General features: G+C 41.0%; 2 protein-coding genes across 3 annotated transcripts in view; one reads left to right on the forward strand and one right to left on the reverse strand.

The window, feature by feature from the left end:
- Nucleotides 1–3,342, forward strand: part of SLC11A2 (solute carrier family 11 member 2) — a 36,903-nt gene extending 33,561 nt beyond the window's left edge. Inside the window, exon 17 of one of the 2 annotated variants that reach the window (XM_032646213.1) lies at nt 1,099–3,342. In XM_032646213.1, the coding sequence (XP_032502104.1) occupies nt 1,099–1,179 (81 nt within the window). In that variant the 3' untranslated portion in view covers nt 1,180–3,342. The remainder of the gene's footprint in view (nt 1–1,098) is intronic. The other variant, XM_032646212.1, reaches the window with a different exon arrangement.
- Nucleotides 3,343–5,148: 1,806 nt separating this feature from the next.
- HIGD1C (HIG1 hypoxia inducible domain family member 1C) lies at nt 5,149–25,041 on the reverse strand. Its single transcript, XM_032645602.1, has 3 exons — nt 22,183–25,041; nt 16,541–16,675; nt 5,149–6,447 (listed from the first exon to the last, which is right to left on the reverse strand). The coding sequence occupies exons 1-3, from the start codon at nt 22,274–22,276 to the stop codon at nt 6,383–6,385; spliced, it is 294 nt and encodes a 97-aa protein (XP_032501493.1). The 5' UTR covers nt 22,277–25,041; the 3' UTR covers nt 5,149–6,382.
- Between the last annotated feature and the right edge of the window lie 679 nt (nt 25,042–25,720).

Consider the following 25,720-nt stretch of genomic DNA (forward strand, 5'->3'; position numbering starts at 1 on the left):
CCCATTTTACAAATAAGTAGGATAAGGCTCCAGAAAGATACATGACTTGCTCAAGGTCATAGGAAGGGGCAGAGTTGGAGCCTGACCCCAACTCCAGTTCCTTTTCCACTACATAGTAGAAACATTTTCTTTCTATGAATTTATAGTGTGCATTCGGCATCCTGAGCACTCATGATTTAATTTAATTCTTATAACAAAAGGATCAGCCTCTATGCAGGTGAGGCAACTGATAGGCCAAAAAGAGTTTGTTGTTGACAAGGGGCAACAACATTCCTAACACCCCAAGTAATAACAGTAGGGCTAAAAGGAGACTCAGTGATTGCCCCATGGTGAATTTGGAGGAGAGAAAAAGTAAGATACAACTTCACAGATGCCAACACAAACCATCTGGATTCAGGTCTCCGGGGGTGGGTCTGACAACGTGTTTTAAAAGCAGCCGAAGTGATTCTAATTCAGCCTGATAAACGTTTGGGACCCGTACGTAGCTCATCTCTTCTCTTAGTACATGACATTTTGTTTTTTTTAACGAAAGGCTTGGCTTTGCTCAGGTGCCAAAGGATAATAGGACCCAGATAATAGGGTCAGGATTTAGATTATTTGCAATTTGATTTCTTTTTTTTTTGGCCGTGCTGGGCAGCTTGTGGGATCTCAGTTCCCCGACCAGGGGTTGAACCTCTGCGCTCTCAGCAGTAAAAGCCTGGAGTCCTAACCACTGGGAAGCCAGAAAATTCCCTGAAATTTTATTTCTAACACACTTGGTATTAAAGTACAAAAGCTCGCAGTGCGTTTGCTCTTAATATCCTGATCAGAAACAATCATCCTGAGGCAGAGTGTGTCGCAAGAATAGTCAAAGTGCAAATTGTCCTGAGGGCATTCGGTACTATCTCAATCTTTAACTGTTTCGGCTCCTAGCAGTTATTTTATATACAAGAAACCATTCATGTATCTGTAAGCCATTTCTTTTCTGAAATGAAAGTCTATATAGCAGAACTGAAAAAAGACCTACATTGACATGCTGATTATAGGTACTTAAATGCCAAATTCAATATTTAAATACTTGCAAATCAGTCTAACCCTTTTCCATCTTTTTGTCCTCAGTACCTACGTCTGGGATTGACAGTTCAGCCTGAACTCTACCTTCTGAACACCGTGGATGCTGACTCACTTGTGTCTAGATGACTGACAGCCTGAGAGACTCTATAAGACCCACTTTCTCTTAGTCCTTTTGTGCCAAGTGTCCTGTTAACGTATCTCTTGTTAGTTCAGTGGTGAGTTTTGTTCAACCATTTTGAGCAGAAGGCAAAGATTTCCTCATGGGACGGGTGTTAAAAGCTGACAGCTTTAAGCGTAGGTCAGAGACCCGGAGAGTCCTGCAACTGCCAGAGTTAAATTTTTAGCCCATGATGGTCACACACCCCTATGGGCTTGTGTCTCGGCTTCTGGAATTTTAAAAATATATATGTGTGTATGTTTAGGTAAACCTGAACATATCAGTTTGGGTAGAGTTTTAAGGTTATATAAAAATGATAGATCTTTTGTATTTTTTTAACAAATGTTGCTCAGATAAATCAGATATTTATTTTGTCTGGATCGCAAGTGACAAAAGGAGCATTGTTCTTTTTCAGAGTGAACTGGTCAAGCTGACTTACTTTTAAAGTGATACTTGACTAGAGCCAGTTAAATTTCACTTTGATTTTTATTGACTGAACCTTCGTGACTACTGATTCTAGCACATCATTTCCAAAGAAAACACTTCTTCTATTTGGCATGTTTAATCCTGGTTGTCGGTGTGCTTTGTGATTGTTATTTTCTTTGTTGCTTTTCTTGAGTTTTTTTCAGAGATATGATGGTATTTTCCAAAGAGCTTAATGCCTACAAACAGGATCCAGAAATCACACTGAAACCAATGATCAGTTTTCCCTGCTGCATTGTAACTCAGCCCATTCTAGCATTTAAGTTGTAGGTATAAAAAGAATTCTAACATTTAACTTTGTAAGTCCCAACAGAAGATAATGGAGGTATTAGTTTTCTTTCTGATGTGTGTATAGTCCCACCATGTCTTTTCTTCCCACTTTTCCCATTAATACTCCAAACACCATTTCTAGGTCCAAAGTCTATTTCCCGGAGTGGCTAATATTTCTAACGCTGACTCTCCTAGGGAATGCTAAGCGTTTTAAGTTATATATACCACGTATAATAGTATGAGATGAGAACTAGACTGGGACTTGGAAGATTTGTCCACATGTCACAAGCTGCCTGCCTACCTGTGGCTTATAGAAATATATTTTTTGATCCCCCTGTTCCTAACCAGGATTTTTTTTTTCCATAAAATTTTTATAATAAAACATTTAGTATTTAAAACTTGAAAGTTTCTGCATACCGATCTGATTGAAAAGTCAGAAGATTTTCAACATTGGGCCCACGTTCCTTCATGGAAGTGCAGTTGGCTTAAACTGAGTGGCAGCTATCCATTTTTTTTTTTTTTTACATCTTTATTGGAGTATAATTGCTTTACAATGGTGTGTTAGTTTCTACTGTATAACAAAGTGAATCAGCTATACATATACATATATCCCCATATTGCCTCCCTCTTGCGTCTCCCTCCCACCCTCCCTATCCCACCCCTCTAGGTGGTCACAAAGCACCGAGCTGATCTCCCTGTGCTATGCAGTTGCTTCACACTAGCTATCTATTTTACACTTGGTAGTATATATAAGTTCATGCCCAGCTATCCATTTTTAATGGAATATACTCCAGGGTGGCATCCATGCCTTTTTTCATTTCCTTCCAGCCCCAAAGGCATTGAGTTTGCAAACCCTGCAGGCTTTGTGTGTTTGAGCATCACTTTTCTCTTTCAGCTTAAAAATTGAATATCCAACCTCTCTGCCTTATTTTATTTTATTTTTTTCTGCCTTATTTTAAAACTTAGCACCTTTCAATAAGACTTAAAAAAATTCAGACATTGCCTATGTTCATTTATAATGATTTGATCCTCTAAGTGGCAGGGATTTTGTCCAAAATGATACTTTCAAATTCCCTCATTTCTACTTCATGGCCCTTGAAACTTCTGATAAGAGCGGCATCCTTGCAACCGAGGTTAGAGACCTTCTGATCTCAAAAATGAAACTGAGTTAACGCCACTTATCAGCTTTTACTTGAAAAAGCGACTTAAAAAATGAGTTTCAGCGTTTTGGTTTCTTTATACAGAGACAGCAATCTAGATGAATCAGTTTGTTGGATTTTCCTCCCTCCATGGGCAATTTCATTTCTCAGTAGTTTCACTACCAGAGAATATTTGGGGAAAGAAAAAAAAAAGCAAAAAAAAAAATCCTGTTTTGCAACTCATAAAAAGATAAGGTGGTTGGTTAAACAGAGATTAAGTACTTGAGGAATTTCTGTAGCTTTTCTCCATTCTTTAACTGTATGTTACTAGGAACAGACTAGAGTTTACAGAAATTTATAAGTATACCCCTCAGGTCATATAGCTCCTGTAATCAGAAAATTTGATAATAAAGCAAACTGAATCATGCTAAAACCAGTAGAGAAGATTGATGTCTAAAGAGTGAGTCTTGGGTAAAGTTTTATGCTAAGTTAAGAATATTTAATTATTCTTTAATTTATGATTTACAAATCTGGATTTCTATGTTATGTGCTTATATAGATATTAATATATTCAATCTTTTTTTTTTTGGCCGTGCTGTGCAGCATGTGGGATCTTAGCTCCCCAACCAGGGATTGAACCCTCGCCCCCTGCAGTTTTAAGTGTGGAGTCTTAACCTCTGGATCGCCAGGGAAATCCCAATATATTCAATCTTAAGATTAACCTAGATGCATATACTCACTCAGTTCCTGGGGTTTAACACTGTGGAGTCAGTTTTTTAAAAGGATGCTCTGACAGTGTATACCCAGAATGTTAGAAAAATGCAATTTAATAATTGTTACTGAGCAGCTGCTGCTACCTACCTGGGTGTTGGCTTAATATAAAAGGCAGTCAGAGCATATCCAGGCACATGAAATAGTTTAGTCAGTGAGGCAGAGGTTACAGCAGACGATGAAAATAGCCTTCTCAGTTTGAAACATTATGATATTAAGCCACCAAACCTTTGCCCCAGAAGTATTGTGCAAATTCAGGTACTGTATTTTATCTGTTTATAAGGTCCTCCTGCAACAGCCTCCCATCTTTACCCAGGCTAATGTGGGTAAATGGGCATCCTGCATACTTAACTTTTCTCCATACAAGATTTTACATTTTAATTTAAACATAATTTGTGAGCTCTCATGCATAATACTCTTTTTTTTGTTTTTTTTTTTGTGGTACGCGGGCCTCTCACTTTTGTGGCCTCTCCCGTCGCGGAGCACAGGCTCCGGACGCGCAGGCTCAGTGGCCATGGCTCACGGGACCAGCTGCTCCGCGGCATGTGGGATCTTCCCGGACCGGTAACGAACCTGTGTCCCCTGCATCGGCAGGCGGACTCTCAACCACTGCGCCACCAGGGAAGTCCCATAATACTCTTAATAAATATTTTTCATCGCTTTTTTCAAGCAATAAATATATTACTTTAGTACTTTCAGAGTAAGATTATGACAAAATTCTGGAATCTCTTGGGTTTTGTGAGAAAAGCCCATTTCTGATTAAACAGTTCAGTTAATCTATTTTTACTGCTGAGCATATATTGGGAGAGTGGGATCTTTCTGGTAGCCTGATTAGAAGTATCTTTTCATTGTGTAATCAACATGAAGGATGACATTTCTATTCCAGACATCTTAAATTTTTCTGACTTTCATGGAACATATTAGAGCCAACTGCTGGAATATTTACCCTAGTAGAATAAAGTAGTTGGATTCTTTCCTTGCCTATTTTTTTTTAATTAATTAATTTATTTTTGGCTGCACTGGGTCTTTGTTGCTGCACGTGGGCTTTCTTAGCTGCAGCGAGTCGGGGCTACTCTTCGTTGCAGTGTGCGGGCTTCACATTGCGGTGTTTTCTCTTGTTGCAGAGCACCAGCTCTAGGCACGTGGGCTTCAGTAGTTGTGGCTCACAGGCTCAGTAGTTGTGGCTTCCAGGCTCTAGAGCAGAGGTTCAGTAGTTGTGGCACACGGGCTTAGTTGCTCCACAGCATGTGGGATCTTCCCGGACTAGGGCTCGAACCCGTGTTCCCTGCAATGGCAGGTGGATTCTTAACCACTGTGCCACCAGGGAAGTCCCTCCTTGCCTATTTTCTATGGAGGACAGTGTTGACTGAAACGTGTACTTGTTGGTGGCACTAGAAGAGCCTCATGATAGGTACAGATGGCAACTTTTAAAATAATTACCCTGTGCCAGTAGAGAAAAGTGTGTATAATACACAGAACAGTGGGTAATGTCTAGAATGCGGATATATTTTCAGATCTTCCTGTGTCTTTCCCTTGCCAAACACTAGACTTCACCTTCCTGTCAGAGTATTCCTCCACTACAGGCATCAAGGAAGGGGAAATCAGCACCACAGATCATATTACAGTGTATTCTTGATTTTATCTCAGTGGGTATTTTTTTGTTTTGTTTTGTTTTCTTTCCCAGGCCTGGAGTCAGGGAATAAATCTGAGCCATGGCAATTATGACTTCAACAAGGTCTAGCTGAGTTTTTAGAACCCTAGGGCAATTACAGAGGAGTTTGATGCCACGGGTATACTTAACATTTAATATCTTCTTTGTTTCTTGTGTTTTCTACAGTGTCATACCAGATTAGCAGTGGCACTTCTGGACTAAATCCTTTTTTCCCTCAATACTGCCATCTGAGGGAAAAGGGATTTTTTTAGCAATTTACCTTTGTACTCCTAGATATACTTTCAACAAGTATAAAAATGAATACACAAATATTTAAATGTTAAGACCTTTACGTTTGTGGTAAAATAGTCAAGTTTTTATGTAAGAGTGAGGTGCATGGTGGCGAACCAGATTTAAATAACAACATGGCCATTCTCCTCTGATGTAATTTTTGCCCATTCTAGAAAGGAGTTTATGAAAGCCTTAATTACCTTGCCCTGTTTGTGGAGAATTAAGCTGTGAATAGAGCATCACATTTAATATGGATAGAGAAAATTTTTCTGTAGCCACTATATAACTCCTAATTTTCAGATTGATTTGGCGTAATATAGATTATTTTCTGCCACTAACTAGAAAATAAAAATTTTAAAAGTCAGAAAATCATGGCCTAGCCTTTGAAAGACATCAAGAAGGATATTTTTGAGCTGACTCTGATTGTTGATTTGGAAATCAACTTCTTAAACAGCTGAAGTCTATGAGAATTCCGGCTGAAACTTCTGCAGTATAATTTGCTACATGTTAAAAATTCTTCATAATAAATAGTTTTCAGAAGGCTTCTTGTTTTTCTTGTCTGAAGCTTCATTTTTTGGACACATTGAAGGATTGAGGTCTAATATAATCCTTATACATAGAATAGAGAACACCTAGAAACCAAAAGATGTATATCAATAGAGTATCCATGGGAAACAAACACTGAATTTCTTCACTTGTATTTTTTCTAAAACCACCTACAATTAAAAAACAAACAAACGCCCTCTATCTTGCTAATTTTTGGCTTGGATCATATGAGTGACTCCAGGAAAAAAAAACAAAAAACAAATCTAAGAGCCCTTTGGGATCAGTATAAATCTGAATTTATGACATTACAATGACACCCTAAAGTTTGAATTTTAAAATATTGGTGAGAAAGGAAAGTGGGAAGATTTGGCTAGATCTTGAGATAAAAAAAATAGGCACTTCAACTTAGAAAACATCTATTCAGTGTCTACTAGTACTCAGTATTCTGAAGAAAAGCAAGGTGAATGGATCTAATCCCTGCTTCTAGGGATTTACAGTTCAGTGGATGAATTAGCTATGTTTAGGCAAATGAGGTAAATGTACATCTTCCCCAAGGATGAGGTCCTAGGGCCATGCAGAAAGGGGGAGGTGGCCAGGGAAAATATCCTGAGGAAGAGAGGAGCTGCTTCAGTGGATTCCAGGGATGTCAGCAAATGTTCATATCCAAAGCAAGTTAGGGGGCTTCCCTGGTGGCACAGTGGTCAAGAATCCACCTGCCAATGCAGGGGACACGGGCTTGAGCCCTGGTCTGGGAAGATCCCACATCACGGAGCAACCTAAGCCCATGTGCCACAACTACTGAGCCTGCGCTCTAGAGCCTGCGCGACACAACTACTGAAACCCGCGTGCCACAACTACTGAAGCCCGCGCACCTAGATCCCGTGCTTCGCAATGAGAAGCCACTGCAATGAGAAGCCCATGTGCCACAACAAAGAGCAGCCCCCACTCGCCGCAACTAGAGAAAGCCTGCACGCAACAACAAAGACCCAAGGCAGCCAAAAATAAATAAATAAATTTATAAAAACCAAACAAACAAATAAAGCAAGTTAGGGAGTCACAGATTTAAACTACAAGTCACCACTCTCTCCATCCATATCAATTGTCAAGGCATCAGCTATCTAGTAGATTGTCTGAACTAAACCTTTACTTCATTTTCCTTCAGCTTTATTTCTGACACCTCCTGTTAATACCTACAAAAAGTGCACAGAGCCTAAAGGGTAAGTTAGTTCTCATCTCAGTTAGATAGCAAATTAGATATCTGCACAAATAATTATTAACCTCTTGCCTACCTCTTAAATGTTGGTGTTCCCTGGAGTTCTGATCCCAACCCTTTTCTCACCTCATTCACACCTGTTGCTTCACTGGTAAGCAAGTTAGATCTCTCTTCTGAATGTGAGACCCATGTATAGATTATATTGTATGTGACATTTCCATATCCCATAGTTATGGCCTCCAAAACTTTAAAATTGTATATAAGCGAATATGTTGAGCATGCCCTTCAAAATGCACATTTATTTAGAAACCATGTAAATGTACTACGATCAGTCTGTATCCTGGTAAAGCTTTTTTTGTTTTTGGGTTTTTTAGGCTATGCGGTGCGGCATGCATGTGGGATCTTAGTTCCTCGACCAGGGATTGAACCCATGCCCCCTGCATTGGGAGTATGGAGTCTTAACCACTGGACTGCCAGGGAAGTCCTGCTTTTTTGTTTTTAAGATAAAAATATTTTCTTCCCACGTCCCCATGGACCTCCTTATACATCAACTAGGGTATGCGTACTGTAATTTAGAGACATCTTCCATAGGCATCTTAGTCAGTATAATATAAAATTAAGAGTTCAGGCTCTGGAATAGATTGCCCATGTTACTGTGAACAGGTAACCTTTCCTCTCTAAGCCTAAGTTTCCTTATCTGTAAAACAGATAATAACAGTACCTACCTCATTGAGTATTGTCGTTTAATAAAGACTTTGTCTGGTCATGAGCCCCTTGAGTCATACCTGAATTCATGCTAATTAGGTGACTCATGGTGGGCTCCTAGGTAGCTTCAGGATGTGGCTAGTCATGCCAGAAGACCAGCCATGTGATTAGACTTTCAGGGAGGGGAGTAGGACTGGAGATTGAGTTCAGTCATGTGGCCAGTGATTCAGTCAATCATGCCTACATAATGAAGCCCCAGTGAAAACTCTGGACACTGAAGCTCAGTGGAGTTTCTTGGTTGGTAAACACACGGATGTGCTGGGAGGGTGACATGCACCAATTCCACAGGGCGATATATATATATATTTTTCCACAGGGCGAGATTTTGAGTTTGGGACCCTCCCACACCTTACCCTATGTGTCTGTTTGGTCCTGATTTGTATACTTTATAATGAAACTGTAATTGTGAGTATGGTGCTTCCCTAAGTACTATAAGTTCTTCTAGTGAAATATCAAACCTGAGGAAGTCTTGGGAAACCTTGAATTTGTAGCCAGTTGGTCAGAAGTGCAGGTGGTCTGGGAAACCCCAATGGCAGTGTCTGAAAGAAGGGCGGTGTTTTCGGGAACCATATCCTTAAACCTGGGGCATCTGATGTGAGCTCCACGTGGTTGACATCAGTATTGAGTTGTCCTGCAATACACCAGGTGGTGTCCAAGTAGGTATTAAGATTAAATGAGATAATGATATATAAAGCAGAGTGACTTATACATCATAAGCACTCATTGTATGTTATTATTGTTTTATCCAATATGTACTCATCCTCTCACCAAACCTGTTCTTTCTTCTTCATTCTTTTTTTTTTTTTTTTTTTTGTGGTACACGGGCCTCTCACTGTTGCGGCCTCTCCCGTTGTGGAGCACAGGCTCCGGACGCGCAGGCTCAGCGGCCACGGCTCACGGGCCCAGCTGCTCCGTAGCATGTGAGATCCTCCCGGACCGGGGCACGAGCCCGTCACCCTTGCATTGGCAGGCGGACTCTCAACCACTGCGCCACCAGGGAAGCCCCTTCTTCATTCTTTTTATGTGTGAAAGGCAAACCTTTCATCTGGTTGCCCAGACCAGAAACCTAGGAGTCATCCTTGATTCTTCCTTCCTTCCTTTTCCCAATCACTTAGTTGCTGAGTCCTCAGTATTTCTAGAATCCATCTCCTCTCTGTTGCCATTGCCACTGCCTTAATTCATATCCAATTCATCATCTAATTGGCTTCTGCCTTTTTTCTCCCTTCCTTTGCAAATCATCTCTAATCATTTTCCTTTTCCTCTTAACACTTTCTTCATGGTGATATAAATATGCATGGAAAATAGTTCATAAAGCTTAAATGACCAGATTAACAGATAGTTGTAGAATGAACACCTGTAATTATGGGTCAAGAAGTAGAATATTACAGGCATCCTGGAAGCCTCCAGGTTTCCCTTTCTGATCATATTCCCCTCCCTTTTTCATAGGTAACCACTGTCCTGAATTTTATGGTAAGAGTTTTCCTTGCCTTTATAGTGTGACAGTCTGTTTAGTATCCCTAAACAAACAGTTTCATATTGCCTGTTTCTGATCTTTCTGTACAGCAGGCATCTTTTTTTTTTGGCCGAGTGGCATGTGGGACCTTAGTTCCACAACCAGGGATCGAACCCACACCCCCTGGATTGGAGGCGTGGAGTCTTAACCACTGGACCGCCAGGGAAGTCTCCCAGCAGGCATCTTTTAGATGCTGTTCTGACTGTTACTCCCCTGTTTAAACCCTTCACTGGCTCACTTCATCTTTTTACTCCCAACTAGCAACCATATAAATCTATTGGGGGATTTATTTTATATCAGTTTAACTAAGCTGTTACTGTGTTTTCCAGAATTCCCTTCCCTGCATAGTTCCAGGTTAGCTTGGCCATGAGAGACATTTTACTTGAGATTTGAAGGTGAAAGTTGAAGCAGGAGCTGCCAAATTCTTTTTGCACTTGGAAGGCTTGGTGCAGAGCACCAGGTGCTATTACAGCGTGTGTATGTTGTTGTTTATCTGCTGGCTCACCTTGCTGTTGATGGGCAGCAGTCAGGCCCACAAATCCTTCAGCTCCTTCTGGATCTCCTCCATTAGCTTTTCTGGCTCCTGGGCCAGGTGTGGATTAGCTCCATGATAGAGGGTGCCAGCTTTTCCTAAAGGTCATGCCATGATCAAGGTTGGAGTCAGCAAGACTCGGACTCAAGTTTCCATTTGTCTTTGTGGGTTCCAGCTCACCCTTGCAGATTCTAGTTTAGTTTTCTTTCCCAATTGCTGCCTTGTTACCTTCAGGTGCCAGCATTAGAAATATAACCAACAACCTAACATGAACTGTTTAGCCAGCTCCCCAAATTGCTTAAGGTCATATCTCTATAATAAATCCCTTTTTATATATCACTGCTAGTAGTTTTCCTTCTCTGATTGAACCTGACGGATCCAGAATTTGGTATTGGAAGCTTCCAGAGGAACATACTCTGAGCATTGGTTCTGGGTTATCTGGAGTTGGTTCTCTGATCTGATTATATTTAAAGGTATTAATGGGCTTTTTTTTTTTCCCCTCCAGTGGCAGAGAGTATGCTAGCAGTCCATGGCATGTGGTAGCAAAACATTAAAAAAATTATCACCTTGCAGATACCCTTAATCAGGTGCCTATAGAAAGCAAGGCTTTGGGTGATCAAGTATTCATTGTCATAGAACATTTAGTGGAAATAAGGAGTATAATAAGGTTAGTAACTTTTAAGTGTGCTGGAGAACTTGGGAAAACTATATGATGGGCTCATGGCTTTAAATTCCTAGCTCAAGGTCTTGTGAGGGACCTGAAAGCTTTATGACTTTCTAAAAAGAAACTCTTAACTCCTGTAGCCTTGAGACTGGTATTTTCAAAAAATGTACACAGGGGCTAATCCTGTGAGTGACTAATCACAACACAAATTAAATTCCCAAACTCATAACACCTCTTACGTTAAAGTTTAGGGCATTGGGGACTTCCCTGGTGGTCCAGTGGTTAAGACTCCACACTCCTACAGCAGGGGGCAGGGGTTCGATCCCTTGTCAGGGAACTAGAGCCTGCATGCCGCAACTAAAAAAGACCCTGCATGTCGCAACAAAGATCCCTCGTGCTACAACTAAGACCTGGCGCAGCCAAATAAATAAATACTTAAAAAGAAAAAAAGTTCAGAGCACTGCTTTGGAAGGCGTGGGACTCTGAAAATTGGGATGGGGACATATAAGCAGATTTCAGTGAAACTGGGTCCTTGAGCCCCTATATCTTACTGAGACTCCTTTGCCAGTAGAAACAGTCCTTCCCTCTGTCTGAGAATGACTGAAACTTGGACCAAAAAGTAGTCTCCACTAAATGAAGTTGAAATACCAGAACTTCCTTAGTATACTTCCATGGTACAGCAGTGATTCTTCTTTACTGGGGCAATTTTGTTCCCCAGGGAAATCTGGCAATGACTGGAGACGTGTTTGGCTTTCACAGCGCGGGTGGGTACCATTGGCCTCTAGTGGGTAGAAGCCAGGGATGCTGCTGAACATTCTGTAATGCACAGGACAGTCCTCCGCAACAAAGAATAATCCAGTCCAAAATGTCAATAGTGCTGAGATTGAGAAACTTTGCCATAAAGGAAGGTATCCAAAGGCTTAGGGAGATTGGAATGTTAGACTGGATTTATCCTGCTCACTCACCCCCTAAATATATCTCCTTCCTTCTGCAGAGCTGTGAGAAGTACATTTTTGAAGGCAGCCCTGCCCTCCTTGAAGAGGTCTATGGTAATGATTTCCTGTAAGCCAGAAATGACAGTAGGAATTTCTGGGCTCCCTGAGTTCAGTAGGGATGATGGGATTGTGGGGTGGCAGGGGTCAAGCGGCAGCTTTTAATTGACAAAGACAAGGAAAGCATGATTACTGTAATGGGCAGCAAAGCCTAAGCAGTAATCAATATAGTCTAAGCCACAAAGATCTTTGGCATTTTGGCTAATTGATCATGTTGTACCTAGAGTTGAAAGCGGTGTGCAGCATGTAAGCAGAAAAGCTCTAGGTCTGGCGAACGGAAGTTTGACTTGAATCATCACAATAGAGAGCCATGGCCCCTCAACCAGTTCCCAAATTTGAGTCAATTCATAGACCCAAAGTCCCTGGAATTAACGAGAGGTCAGATCTCCTTAAGGAAAGACCCTGTTTCACAGCCAAAAATGCAAATACTATAAATCCTCCTTCTAGTCTTCCCCAAAGGCACCTGTGACTACTCAGCAGGGTGCCTATGCAAGAGGAAGGGGAGATAATCACATTTGTGGGACATTGTTAAATATTGATTTTGAATTGATACTAATGCCTGGAGAATTAGTGTGTTCTACCAGTCGAACTAGGAGTTTATGGTCAGGTCAGTGGAGTTTTGCTGTGGGTCTATTTTACAGTTGGTCTGGTGGGTCCCTGAACTTACCTTATGTTATTTCCCCAGTTATGGAATGTGTAATTGGAATAGACATACTCAGCAACTATCAGAATCCTCACATTGGTTCCCTGACCTGGGGAGTAAGGGCTATTATGGTAGGGAAAGCCAAGTGTAAGCCATTGTTGGTTTTTTAAAAATTAATTAATTAACTTATTTTTGGCTGTGTTGGGTTTTCATTGCTGTGTGCGGGCTTTTCTCTTGTTGCAGCGAGTGGGCTTCTCATTGTGGTGGCTTCTCTTGTTGCCGAGCACAGGCTCTAGGCATGTGGACTTCAGTAGTTGTGGCACGTGGGCCCAGTAGTTGTGGGATGTGGGCTCAGTAGGTACGGCACACGGCCTCAGTAGTTGTGGCACATGGGCTCAGTTGCTCTGCAGCATGTGAGATCTTCCCGGACCAGGGCTCAAACCCGTGTCCCCTGCATTGGCAGGCGATTCTTAACACTGTGCCATCAGGAAAGTGCAGTGTAAGCCATTCTAAATGCTTCTATTACCAAAGCAATACTGCATTCCCAGAGGGATTGTAGAGACTAGTGTCATCATCAAGGACGTTAAAGATGCCAGGGTGGTGATTCCTACCACATCTCCATTCATTTTGCCTCTTTGGTCAGAAGACAGATGGATCTTGGAGAATGATAATGGATTTCTATAAACTTAGGTGATCAGTCTAACTGCAGCTTCTGTACAGGTGTGGTTTCATTGCTATAGCAAATCAACACAATTTTTGCTGTTTGTTTTGCAGCTATTAATCTGATTGATTGCTTTTTTCTATATACCTTTTAGTAGAGACCATCAGAAGCAGATTGCTTTCATCTGGCAGGGCCAGCAGTATACTTTCAGTGTTCAGTCTCACGGCTGTGTGAACTCTCCAGCCCTATGCCACAATCTAGTCTGCAGGACCTGGATCATCTCTCTATTCCACGAGACATCACATTAGTCCATTACATTGATTTGATCTATCAAGGGTAAATTGTTACTATACTGGTAGGGTAAGGAGGAGTGTGTCTGGAATGTATACCTTCTGGGGCCTTTCTTAGTAGTCCCATGTCATGTGATTAAAGAAGGTGGAAAATTATACCCAGTACAGGAAGGATCATTAATGACCCAGATCATTTAAGAATGTTTGGGTCAACACTCCAGTCAAATAACCATGAATAGCCAAGGTGCTTTCGGAAGGCAAAGGGTGGATGAAATGGCCCGTGGAAAAACATAGTTATAATATGAGCCATGATCATCCGACCAGTTGCAGAAACAAAGACTGTGATAGTTATGAATATTTCTTCCTTATTATTATTATTTTTTTTTGCGGTACGCGGGCCTCTCACTGTTGTGGCCTCTCCCGTTGTGGAGCACAGGCTCCGGACGCGCAGGCTCAGCGGCCATGGCTCACGGGCGCAGCCGCTCCGCGGCATGTGGGATCTTCCGGGACCGGGGCACAAACCCGTGTCCCCTGCATCGGCAGGCGGACTCTCAACCACTGCGCCACCAGGGAAGCCCCCTTATTTTGATATGAATACACTTGTGTATACAGTCACCATTTTTTTTTCTATTTGCCATTTCCATTTACCCACCATCTAATATAGGAAGTGTTAATAGTAGTTAACTTTATATCTCAGGATTTAAGTCACAGGATATCAAAAGGGAATATGACTCAGCTCAAAGATGAATCAACATCACCCAAAGATGGACAAAGGGATTTTGTATCCTCTTTTGGGAGAGAGTTAGCATGTTTTTGGTTATACAAGGGATGGTTGATTTTGCCATTGTCTTTATTTGAAGGTAAGTGTATTAAAAGAGGTGTATATGGATGCCAGGTTGACAAGGGATAGACAGTGACGGATTTGTAATGTATCAACTTAGCGAAACTATAACTAGATTTTCCAGAATTCCTTTCCTTTCATTCCCTGAAAAATTGCACAAGAGACATTTTGCGTGAGACTTAGAAGGTAGAAGTAAAGCAGCAACCAAATTCTTTTGACCTGGGAAGGCACTGTTGCAGCATAGTTTTGCTTATCTGCTGGCCCACCTGGTTGGCATGGGGCAGCAATCAGGAGTGCAGCTACCATGGCTCCTGCTGAATTTCCTCTTTCACTTTCTCTGACTCCTTGGCCAGGTCCATGTTTAGCTCCAGGATGAGGGGCATTGGCTTTTTCTATGTCACTCCATCATCAAATTTGGAGGTTTAGAGATGGTGAGAAATCCATAAGGATTCCAGACCTTGCAGGTTCCAGACTTTTCTTGCTTCTCTCACTTTTCATCTACCTTTTCTAACTGCTTGCTCTGCCCACTTCAGGTCCCAGATCCTGATACATAAGAAAGAGCCTCACAATTACATAAGTCCAAATACCTAAAATAAATCTCTTACTATATGTCACTACTCCTAGTTCTGCAGTCTCATCAAACACTGATTGATTCACCTACCATACCAAACTGTGCCGAGTTCCACTAACATGCCATGCTTCTGTGCCTTTGTTTTTTTCCCTCTGCCTAGAATCCTGAGCTCCTTCTCTGCTTAGTTAATTCCTCTACATTCTTGGCTCATCCCATGGTTTGCATCCTTAGAGAAGCCTCCCTGGACTCTCAGCCCTAGTTAAATGCCTCTCCTTTGTGCTTGTGCTTCCATAGCAACCTGTGTTAATCTTATTGTAGTACCTCTGACTTTATATTGTCTTCTCCTGCTCTTGATCTCTCTCCCTAAGGAGATTAAACTAGTTGAGGGTAGAGAGTTAGTTTCACTGCTGTATCTCTAGACCAGCACAGTGCCTTGCACATAGCTCATGCTCATAAGTGTTTTCTGAATGATGAAAATGAGGCCTGTTACTTCGTAGTAAAGTTTCTTGTATTTTGTTCACGACTCACATATCACAGCTCATAGTAAAAAGATAATTACCATATAACTCCCTATAGGCAAGCCCCACACCCATCATCCCATAATCCTAGACCTACTCAGGCTGATTCTACTTTGCACAGCATGAAGGGGAGCTAAGAACATTGTGACTTGTTCTCATTAATGTAGACAAAAATTTTAGGTAATTTAGGTCCCAAAGTAGACTCCTTGTTAGAACTAAATGATTTAGCTGTTGATATAACCTGAATCAACCAGATAATTTGACACCCACTCTTTGGATTTGACTGTGTAAATACTGCTTAATTTATAGACTAATAAAAAATTACCTATTGCTCAGGCTTGGAATAGCTGAGTTATACAGGGTATAAACTATTCACTGCGCCTTTCACTGTAGAGGATAACAGAAACTATAACCTAGTTCTCCACTGGGTTTTTCTTTTTTTAGATTGAAGTATAATTCACATACAATTTGAATTTATGTTGTACAACATAATGGTTCTATATTTGTATGTATTGTGAAATGATCACAATAAGCCTAGTTAACATCTATTACCATATATACAGGATTTTTTTCTTGTGATGAGAACTTTTAAGATCTACCCTCGTAGCAACTTTCAAATATGCAATACGGTATTATTGACTATAGTCACCACGCTGTACATTACATCCCCATGACTCATTTATTTTATAACTAGAAGTCTGTACCTTTTGCCTACTGAGTTTTTTTTTTTTTCAGTGCTTAAAATACCAAGAGATTAAGCCTATAACTGGGCAGCAACCTCAACCAAGTGAAGATCACTGTCTTTCTTATCCTTCCTCCTCCATTACATCATCTTGACCCAATATTCGTGAATGGATGAATAAATAAAAATACTCTCAAAGACAACTGAACACAAGATACAAATTAAGCAGGTTACCTAGAGTCACAGCTCTTACAACAAATCCTTGGGCAGCAACTCTCGTGTGAATAAGATGAATGGACATTCTCTGATCTCTTCTGTATTTTAACTTGTAAAGACCATAGGACCCCACAGTCGTAAAGCCTGCTATCCCTGTGAATTAAAAAAGTAGGGATTATAGAAATAGCAGGCTAAAATTCCCAAGAGCTTAGAGAATTGAATAAAAGACTGTGCAAGGGATCAGTACCTGGAAGATTAAGCAGGCAAGATACCAAAGGATACTTCACTCATGGATTCAATATTTGCAGTTTTGACTCTTCCCAGAAAAACCTGAATTGTATACTATAGTAACTTGTCTAGTAACTTCTAATTTTCCTGAGGCATGGCTTCAGATTTATAGGCTGCAAGCCTTTTATTTGGGGCAAGTCACTTAACCAGTGAGTGAACCAACCAAAATCTCAGCATTCATAGCTTTTGGGTGTTTGGCTTTATTCCTCTCTACCTGTTACTAAATAAGGAGTAAATCTAGTAAAGTGAAAGAAACTTTACTCTTCTGTGAAAATGAGATATTAAATTTTAATGAGAGGTAAAAGGTCTGAATATTTGCATGAGAAGTATGTGACTCTGGGAAGAACTGTGATTCTAGAAAATTCCAGAAGCCCATACGAATATTTCTGTATTCACTACATATGTCAAGGGGTGAATATACTGCTGGGACAACCAAGATTCTGTGTAATTCACTCTAAAACAGAAAACTGAATAGGAATCAACTGAATAGGGAAAATTCTAGAAAGCGATTTGAAATACTGTGAGAACTTAACCCATGACAAATCAAGATAACCAAGTAACAGATAAGGGAAAAACTATTTGAACTAACTTGGATTTGTATCTTACACCAGACCCTACAAAAAAAGTCTGGATGGGTTAGAATTAAATATGAAAATAAAAATATCAACAAAATCTAGAAGAAAATAGAACAGCATATTTATAACATCTAAAAGGGGGTAAGGTAGACTTAAAAAAAAGTGAAAAGGACAAAAATGCTATATTTTGACATAAGAGTAAAGGAAACTTTTGCATAATAAAAGTGTGGCTCTATTTTGGGGGATCTCTCTTCTATCCTATTGATTTATGCATCTATCCCTTCATCAATACCACACTGTTGATTACTCTATATATTAAGCCTTAGTATCTGGTAGGAGTGATTCCTTCCACTTAATACTTTTTTTTTTTTTTTTTTGTGGTACAAGGGCCTCTCACTGTTGTGGCCTCTCCCGTTGCGGAGCACAGGCTCCGGACGCGCAGGCTCAGTGGCCATGGCCCACGGGCCCAGCCGCTCCGCGGCATGTGGGATCTTCCCGGACCGGGGCACAAACCCGCGTCCCCTGCATTGGCAGGCGGACTCTCAACCACTGCGCCACCAGGGAAGCCCCCACTTAATACTTTTTAAAAAATTATTATTAAAGGTATCCATCCTTGAGATCAACTGCCTTTTTAAAAAAAAATTTATTAAATTTATTTATTTTTGGCTGCATTGGGTCTTCGTTGCTGTGTGCGGACTTTCTCTAGTTGTGGTGAGTGGGGGCTACTCTTCGTTGTGGTGTGCAGGCTTCTCATTGCAGTGGCTTCTCTTGTTGTGGAGCGTGGGCTCTAGGCGCCTGGGCTTCAGTAGTCGTAGCACGCCATCTCAGTAGCTGTGGCTCGCAGGCTCCAGAACGCAGTCTCAGTAGTTGTGGTGCACAAACTTAGTTGCTCCACGGCATGTGGGATCTTCCCGGACCAGGGCTCGAACCTGTGTCCCCTGCATTGGCAGGCGGATTCTTAACCACTGCACCACCAGGGAAGCCCTACTTAATACTTTTTCTTAAAAGAGGTAGTCTTAGCCATTCTAGAACTTTTGCCTTTATATAAATTTTAGAATAAGTTGGTTTCTGTCTACAAAAAAACATTGCCGGGATTTTGATAGGAATTACAGTAAACCCACAGATGAGTCTGGGGAGAGTTGACACTTTTATTGAGTCTTACAATCCACGAACACAATAGTCTCTACATTTATTTAGTTCTTCTTTGATTTCTTTCATTAGCATTTTGTATTTTTTCAGCATACAGATTCTGTACATGTTTTGTTAAGCTTATACCTAATCATTTCATTTCTTCAGAGCGACTGTAAATGGTCTTATGTCTTTAATTTCAGTTTCCATATGTTTGTTGTTAGTATACAGAAATGCAATTGATGTTTATGGACGATAGCAAGTTTTGATTAACTATGGGCACATGTTTGACTCTGTGGGTGGGTGAGGATATATTTATTCTCTCAGAGTATACTTAATAAGTGGAAATAAGAATCAGAGTAAATAATCACATTTATATGTATATTTTGTAGGCTGATTAGTAATAAGTGAAATTGAAATATGACAAACATAAAAACAGCAAAAAACAACAGTTAAAACGACAATGGCAGGTACATTGAGAAACAGGTACAATGCTGAAAGCTCTGTAAGTTTAGCTAAATCTTTCTGGAAAGAACTCTGGAGACATAAGTGACATTAAACTGAACATGCTTCCTGCCCTGGAAATTCTACTTTGGGGACATACTCCAAGGAAGTAAGCAAAAGAAAAGTCAAGAAGTTGACACAAAGATGTTTGTGGCTACGTTATGTATGAGGAAAAACTAAAACCAAATGGCCCAAACAGAGGGAAAACTACCATAGCTATTAAAAAATTACAAGTATAGGAAGTACTAATATACAGAAATGTACTATGAAATGTTACGTGAAAGAAGCAAAAACAAATAATCTATCAACACAGAGTTTAAATACATATAATGTACACACAGACCTTAGCAGTATTCATAAGATTTTAAACAATATGAATAAATTATAATGACAGAAGTTAAGACAACAAATTAAAATGTTCTGTAAATTATTGACAGGATACTCTGTCCTGCAGCAGAAAATACTTAGGAGATATTCTTAATAAAACAATAGTTAACAAACTATTCAATAATATATATACAAATTTGATCAGATATTTTTCTAGCAGAAACTTGGCTCTCTTCCCTTATCAAATCAATACTCTGTTCTAACTGAAATTTGTTTTGTTTCTTTTAGAGATTAAAGTCAGCACCTTTACTGTTTTCCATACGATGTCTCTGTAGTTTGAATATAACTGAATTTAGCTGGAAACACTTTTTTATCTTTCTACTTTAATCACGCTAAATGTCTCTGGAAAAACAATTTAATTTCCAACAGGCACAGTGATTAATCTCTGTTCATTACAGTGATCTGCTCAAGTGGCACTGAGTCCTTGAATTGTTTTGTTAGTTAAAAATGCTAAAGAAGAGGAATAAATCACTACAAAATGATCTGCCTCCATTTCTTGTGCCATTACAAGCCTTAATCAAATTAAGTGGAACTTTCAAACACAGAATATTACTATAAAATTTTGATTCTTTTTGATATGTGAATAATGACACATAAAGTTGCTAGATTTGTAGTGGTATTTAATGGAAACATATGACTTATACTTCTTTAGAGGCTTTTGTGGAATTAATCACAAAGTTATGTACATCTGATTTGTATATATATTTTTAAAACACTTTTATTGAAGTATATTTGTTTTACAGTGTTGTGTTAATTTCTGCTGTACAGCAAAGTGATTCAGTTATAATATATATATATTCTTTTTCATACTGTTTTCCATTATGGTTTACAACAGGATATTGAGTATAGTTCCCTGTATGTACATCTGATTTAAATAAGTTATTTTAATAGTTTCCAGACAAAGAAAGCACAAGGAAAGAGGCATGGCTGAAGTATTAAATAATAATGCCTAGGGCAGCTAAAGCATCCGAAAGAGAAAGAAGAGAAAGCTTAGATTTTAAAACATAATATTGGTGCTTAGATTTTGTGGGTTTTTATTTTTAAGTCCACATACATATAGTATTTGTTTAAAATGTAAACATATCAAATATGTGTTGGGAAAGGATAAAGAGGCTAAGACTCCAGGTATAATTAGAATAATACTTCTTTAACCTGGAGTTTACTTAACCATCAACCTCAGCATCTGGAACACATCAGGAAGCCAGCAACAAGCTATACAGAGCATGAACACCACAAAGTTCATGCTGTCAAGTGTACAGGTAGGCCCAGGCTTTGATTCAGAGCTTCTTTCCTCTGAATTGACTCATGGTTCTTTTTTTTTTTTTTTTTTTTTTCTGTACGCGGGCCTCTCACTGTTGTGGCCTCTCCCGTTGCGGAGCACAGGCTCCGGACGCGCAGGCTCAGCGGCCACGGCTCACGGGCCCAGCCGCTCCGCGGCATGTGGGATCTTCCCGGACCGGGGCACGAACCCGTGTCCCCTGCATCGGTAGGCGGACTCTCAACCACTGCGCCACCAGGGAAGCCCGACTCATGGTTCTTTTAAGCGTGGGTATCTAGCTTCTGACACCACAGAACATTAGAAGCAGAAGTTTCTGATGGTACCCAACGGTAATGGAAGAAACAGAAAAGTCTATAAGCATCGACACAAGAACTTAAAGTTTGGAGTTGAGGGCTTCCCTGGTGGCGCAGTGGTTGAGAGTCCGCCTGCCGATGCAGGGGACACGGGTTCGTGCCCCGGTCCGGGAAGATCCCACATGCCGCGGAGCAGCTGAGCCCGTGAGCTGTCGCCGCTGAGCCTGCGCGTCCGGAGCCTGTGCTCCGCAACGGGAGAGGCCACAACAGTGAGAGGCCTGCGTACCACACACACACACACACACACACAAAAAGTAAAGTTTGGAGTTGATTAGAGAACAAAGAGACATGTAAATCTTCCTCAACTCATGACAGGGTTACACCTTGAAAAACCCATCATACGTTGAAAATACTGTAAGTCAAAAATTCATTTAATACACCTCACCTATTGAACATTATAGCTTAGCCTAGCCTACTTTAAATGTGCTTGGAATACTTACATTAGCCTGTAGTTAGGCAAAATCATCTAACACAAAGCCTATTTTATAATACAGTGTTGAATATCTCATGTAATTTATTGAATATTGTACTGAAAGTGAAAAACAGGATGGTCGGGTACAGAGTGGTTGTTTACCTTCATGATGGCGAGGCTGACTGGGAGCTGCCACTGCCCAGCATCATAAGAGAGTAAGTATCATACTACATATTGCTAGGCCAGGAAAAGATCAAAGTTCAAAGTATGGTTTCTGTTGAATGCGAATTGCTTTCTCATCATCTTAAAGTCAAAAAGTTGTAAGTTGAGGACCGTCTAGATACATCTCAAGAGTCTCTAATAGGCTCTGTATAATAATAAACTGATACTGCACCTGCTGATTCTGAGTCATTACAGAAAAGTTACAGTCCATTCAATCAATCCTATTTAGATTGGCTGGGAACTAGTAATTTTCGATAGACTGCTAATGAAAATGGATTAAACAGAATAAAAAATTGATGCTTCATAATAATAAGAGTTAATATTTACTGAGGATTTGCCATACACTAGAAACTGTGTTGAAAGTGTAACTCATTCATGCATAGAAAGGGTTAGCTCCAATTATCTGGAAACATTTAATTATATAAACGATTTCAATACTCAAAGATACTGGGTAAGGCATTATTGTTTTATTAGAAACAGCTTCACAGTATCCAGTCAAGGCTTGTACTTACCTACAGGGACAAAGGGGGAATCTCTAGATTTCCTGATCAGTCGGGATAACAGGCCTTCGTCCTCATCTGCTGACCACTGGTTATCTGAAGACATTTTTTCTCTCTAGTAACAGTAGGGGATAATCAAAAAGAATCTGTTTCCGTCTCCCAATATACTCTTATGTGTTCTTCTGTCTTCATTTGCTTGACATGCTTGTCTGCTCAACTGAAATAAACAGTTATCTTTCCTTCACCCTTTGCATTGTGGAGTCCTTTCATTTTGTTTAGGGGTGGAGGAAAGAAAAATATACAAAGAGAGGTAAATGATGATCAGATTCCACGAATACAGAGTAAAAACACAGATCATAAGTGTGTTATTCAGTCCCCTTTCACTGCTTGGCATTTGAAATCATTGGGAACCTCAGAACTTCCGCAAACAGTAAGAACACAGAGTTTCTTTCATAAAATATAGTTTTAAAGAATGACGGCAGTGCCAACATAGGCAAAAATACCTCCAGATTTACAGGTGATGGGAGAATGATCACTCCAGTTCTGCAGAATGTGTAGGGCATTATAAAGCACCTACCACGTACCAGATGCTATGTTAGACAATGGAAATAGTCTTCCTTGTCTGCACAGAATGAATGAGGAAACTAGCAAGAGCAACTATAATCACAATCAACATGGTCTGGCAGTACCTCAGTTTGTTATCCGTGCAACCCTCTCTTTTCAACCCTCAAAATTCAAATATGGAGGCTTCATTCTACAAATCAGCTTTCATCAGAAAATGTAGGCCGGTAAGTGGAAGAAGCACAATACCTTTGGCGTACTCCACCACCTGCAGCCTGTTTCCTGGTGTTCGTTCAGCTGGAAGCCATAGATCAGAACAGGCTTTGTTAGGCCAGGACACGTTTACGTGCAATTTCCAGCTAATTGATAATGGGAAAGCCCAGAACCCTCCCCTCACCAAGGGGGCGCGGCCGGCTGGTATTGGCCATAGCCCAGGCTGGAAACTCACTGGTAGCAGTACCTGGACCACAAACAAGAGGCTTTCCGAGATAATATTCAAGGAAACGTTAGGCTTTTGAAGAAGATGCCTTTCCTTCTCCCTTCACAAGGACGCTCCCAACTTCCCCCTGTGGCTTTGAATCCCGCTACCCAACTCCTGGGCCTGAAACTGAAGGGAAAGTTGGTGCAGGGTTACAACACTGGGTTTGTAGGTGGGAGTGGGGGTTAGCCTTATGAGGCCAAGATTCTTGTGGTGTTTTAGTGCGCTTGCCAGCGGGGCGCCCACTGTGGCCGGGATCCGGGACTGAGACGCCGCGAGCCTGCACCAGCTCGCCTGCCCGCCAGACCGTCGCACCTGGCGGCTCCACGGGAGCCTAGAGCTGCACGCGCGCCCTACCGGGAAGGACGTGATGTCACAGCGTCCCCGGCCAATCCGAGGGCAGGGCGGGCCGGCACGGGAAGACGCCGAGCGAGCTGCTGCCCTGCGCCTGCGCGCGGAGGTTGAGGCTGATTTGGATTTCCCGGCGGGTGGTGGTGGACGACCCCTTCGCTGCTGTTGTGAAGGTGCACCCTTGAACCCCTTGAGGCCTCGGAGAAGTTCGGACTCACCGCCTCCGTCTGACTGCAGCCACAGAGACCTCAGGATGACGGCAGAGGACCAGGTAGCGTTCATGCTTTTTCCTTGTAACATTTAATTATTAAATAATTTTAGATTTACAGAAAAGTTCCCAGAATAGTACCCCAAAAATGTGTATCCGACACTTAGATACCCCTTTGTTAACATTGCGCCACATTTGCTTTATCCTTTCTCTCTAGATACGATTTCTTCCTTCCTTCCTTCCTTTATATGAACCACCTGAGAGAAGGCTGCACCGATAGGCCTATACCCCTATATACGTTGTGTGCATCTGGGGAATTCTCTTACATAACCATAGTACAATGAGCAAAATCAGGAGATTAACATTGCTATAATACTATAATCTAAAGATTTTATTCATAGTTCACCAGTGGTCCCAATAATCCTTAATAGCAAAAAAGAATTTTTTTTCTGGTCTAGGATCCAATCAAGATTACATATTGCATTTGGTTGTCAAGTCTCTTTAGTGTCCTTTAATCTGGAACGTTTCCTTAGTCGGTGTATTACTCAAGGTTCTCCAGAGAAACAGAATTGATAGGATATATATATATATATATACACATACATATATGTATATATGTATACCTGATCGAAGATATGCCTATATACATATGTATGAGGAGATTTATTGCAGGAATTGGTTCACGTGGTAATGGGGACAGAGAAGTCCCAGGATCTGCCACCTGCAAGCTGGCAATGGTCTAAGTCCCTGTCCAAGTCCGAAGGCCCGAGAAGTAGGAGCACTGATGTCTGAGGGCTGGAAAAGGTAAATGTCCCAGCAGCTCAGGCAGAGAGCAAATTCACCCTTATTCTGCCTTTTTGTTTTACTCAGGCCCTCCATGGGTTGGATGGTGCTAACCCGCATCAGTGAGGGTGATCTTTATTCAGCCTATCAATTCAAATGCTAATCATCTGAAAATACCCTCACAAACCCGTCCAGAAAAAATGTTTTACCAGCTTTTCCGGCATCCCTTAGCCCAGCTAAGTTGTCGCACAAAATTAACCATCACAGTTGTCTTTTGTCTTTCATGACCTGATACGTTGCCAATGCAGGCCAGTTATTTTGCAGGATGTCTCTAACTTTAAGTTTTATCTGATGCTTTCTCATCATTAGATTGAGGCTATGCATTTTTGGCAGAATATCACAGAAGTGATGTTGTGTCTTCTTGGCTTGTAATATCAGGAGGCACATAAAGTCAGCTTGTGTGGTGCTAGTAACTTTTATTCGATATTCTGCTGATAGATGTCTAACAACTGGATCTGCAGGGGAAAAAACCCCTTGTTGGTAATATTTGCCGATTTCTATGGTATAAATACTCCCACCCTGGTCTATTTCAAGCTACTGTTGTATAGTCACTGCATGCAAAATTGGGAAGAGATGTGACTCTTCTGAGTTGGTGTGAAGTTGGCTCTAGCACACCACTGCTTTGATCACTTGGTTTAAGGTGGTGTCTGCCTGTTTCCCCACTGTAACGTTACTATTTTTTACCTTTATAATTAATAAGTATTTTGTGAGGAGATACTTTTTTTTTTTTTTTTTTTTTTTGTGATACGCGGGCCTCTCACTGCTGTGGCCTCTCCCGCCGCGGAGCACAGGCTCCGGACGCACAGGCCCAGCGGCCATGGCTCACGGGCCCAGCTGCTCCGCGGCATGTGGGATCCTCCCGGACCGGGGCACGAACCCACATCCCCTGCATCGGCAGGCAGACTCCCAACCACTGCGCCACCAGGGAAGCCCGAGATACTTTAATATTATATAAATATGCTGTTATTTATCAGATTTTTACCCATTAATTTCAGCACACAGTGATGATCCTTGCCTGGATCAATTAATATTATGTTTGCCAAATGGTAATTTCCAAAATCCATCATTCCTTTTATATTTTTCAATTGGTATTCTATAAGAAATCGCTT

The sequence above is a fragment of the Phocoena sinus genome, chromosome 10 (genome assembly GCF_008692025.1).
Source record: "Phocoena sinus isolate mPhoSin1 chromosome 10, mPhoSin1.pri, whole genome shotgun sequence".
NCBI classification, from domain to species: domain Eukaryota; kingdom Metazoa; phylum Chordata; class Mammalia; order Artiodactyla; family Phocoenidae; genus Phocoena; species Phocoena sinus.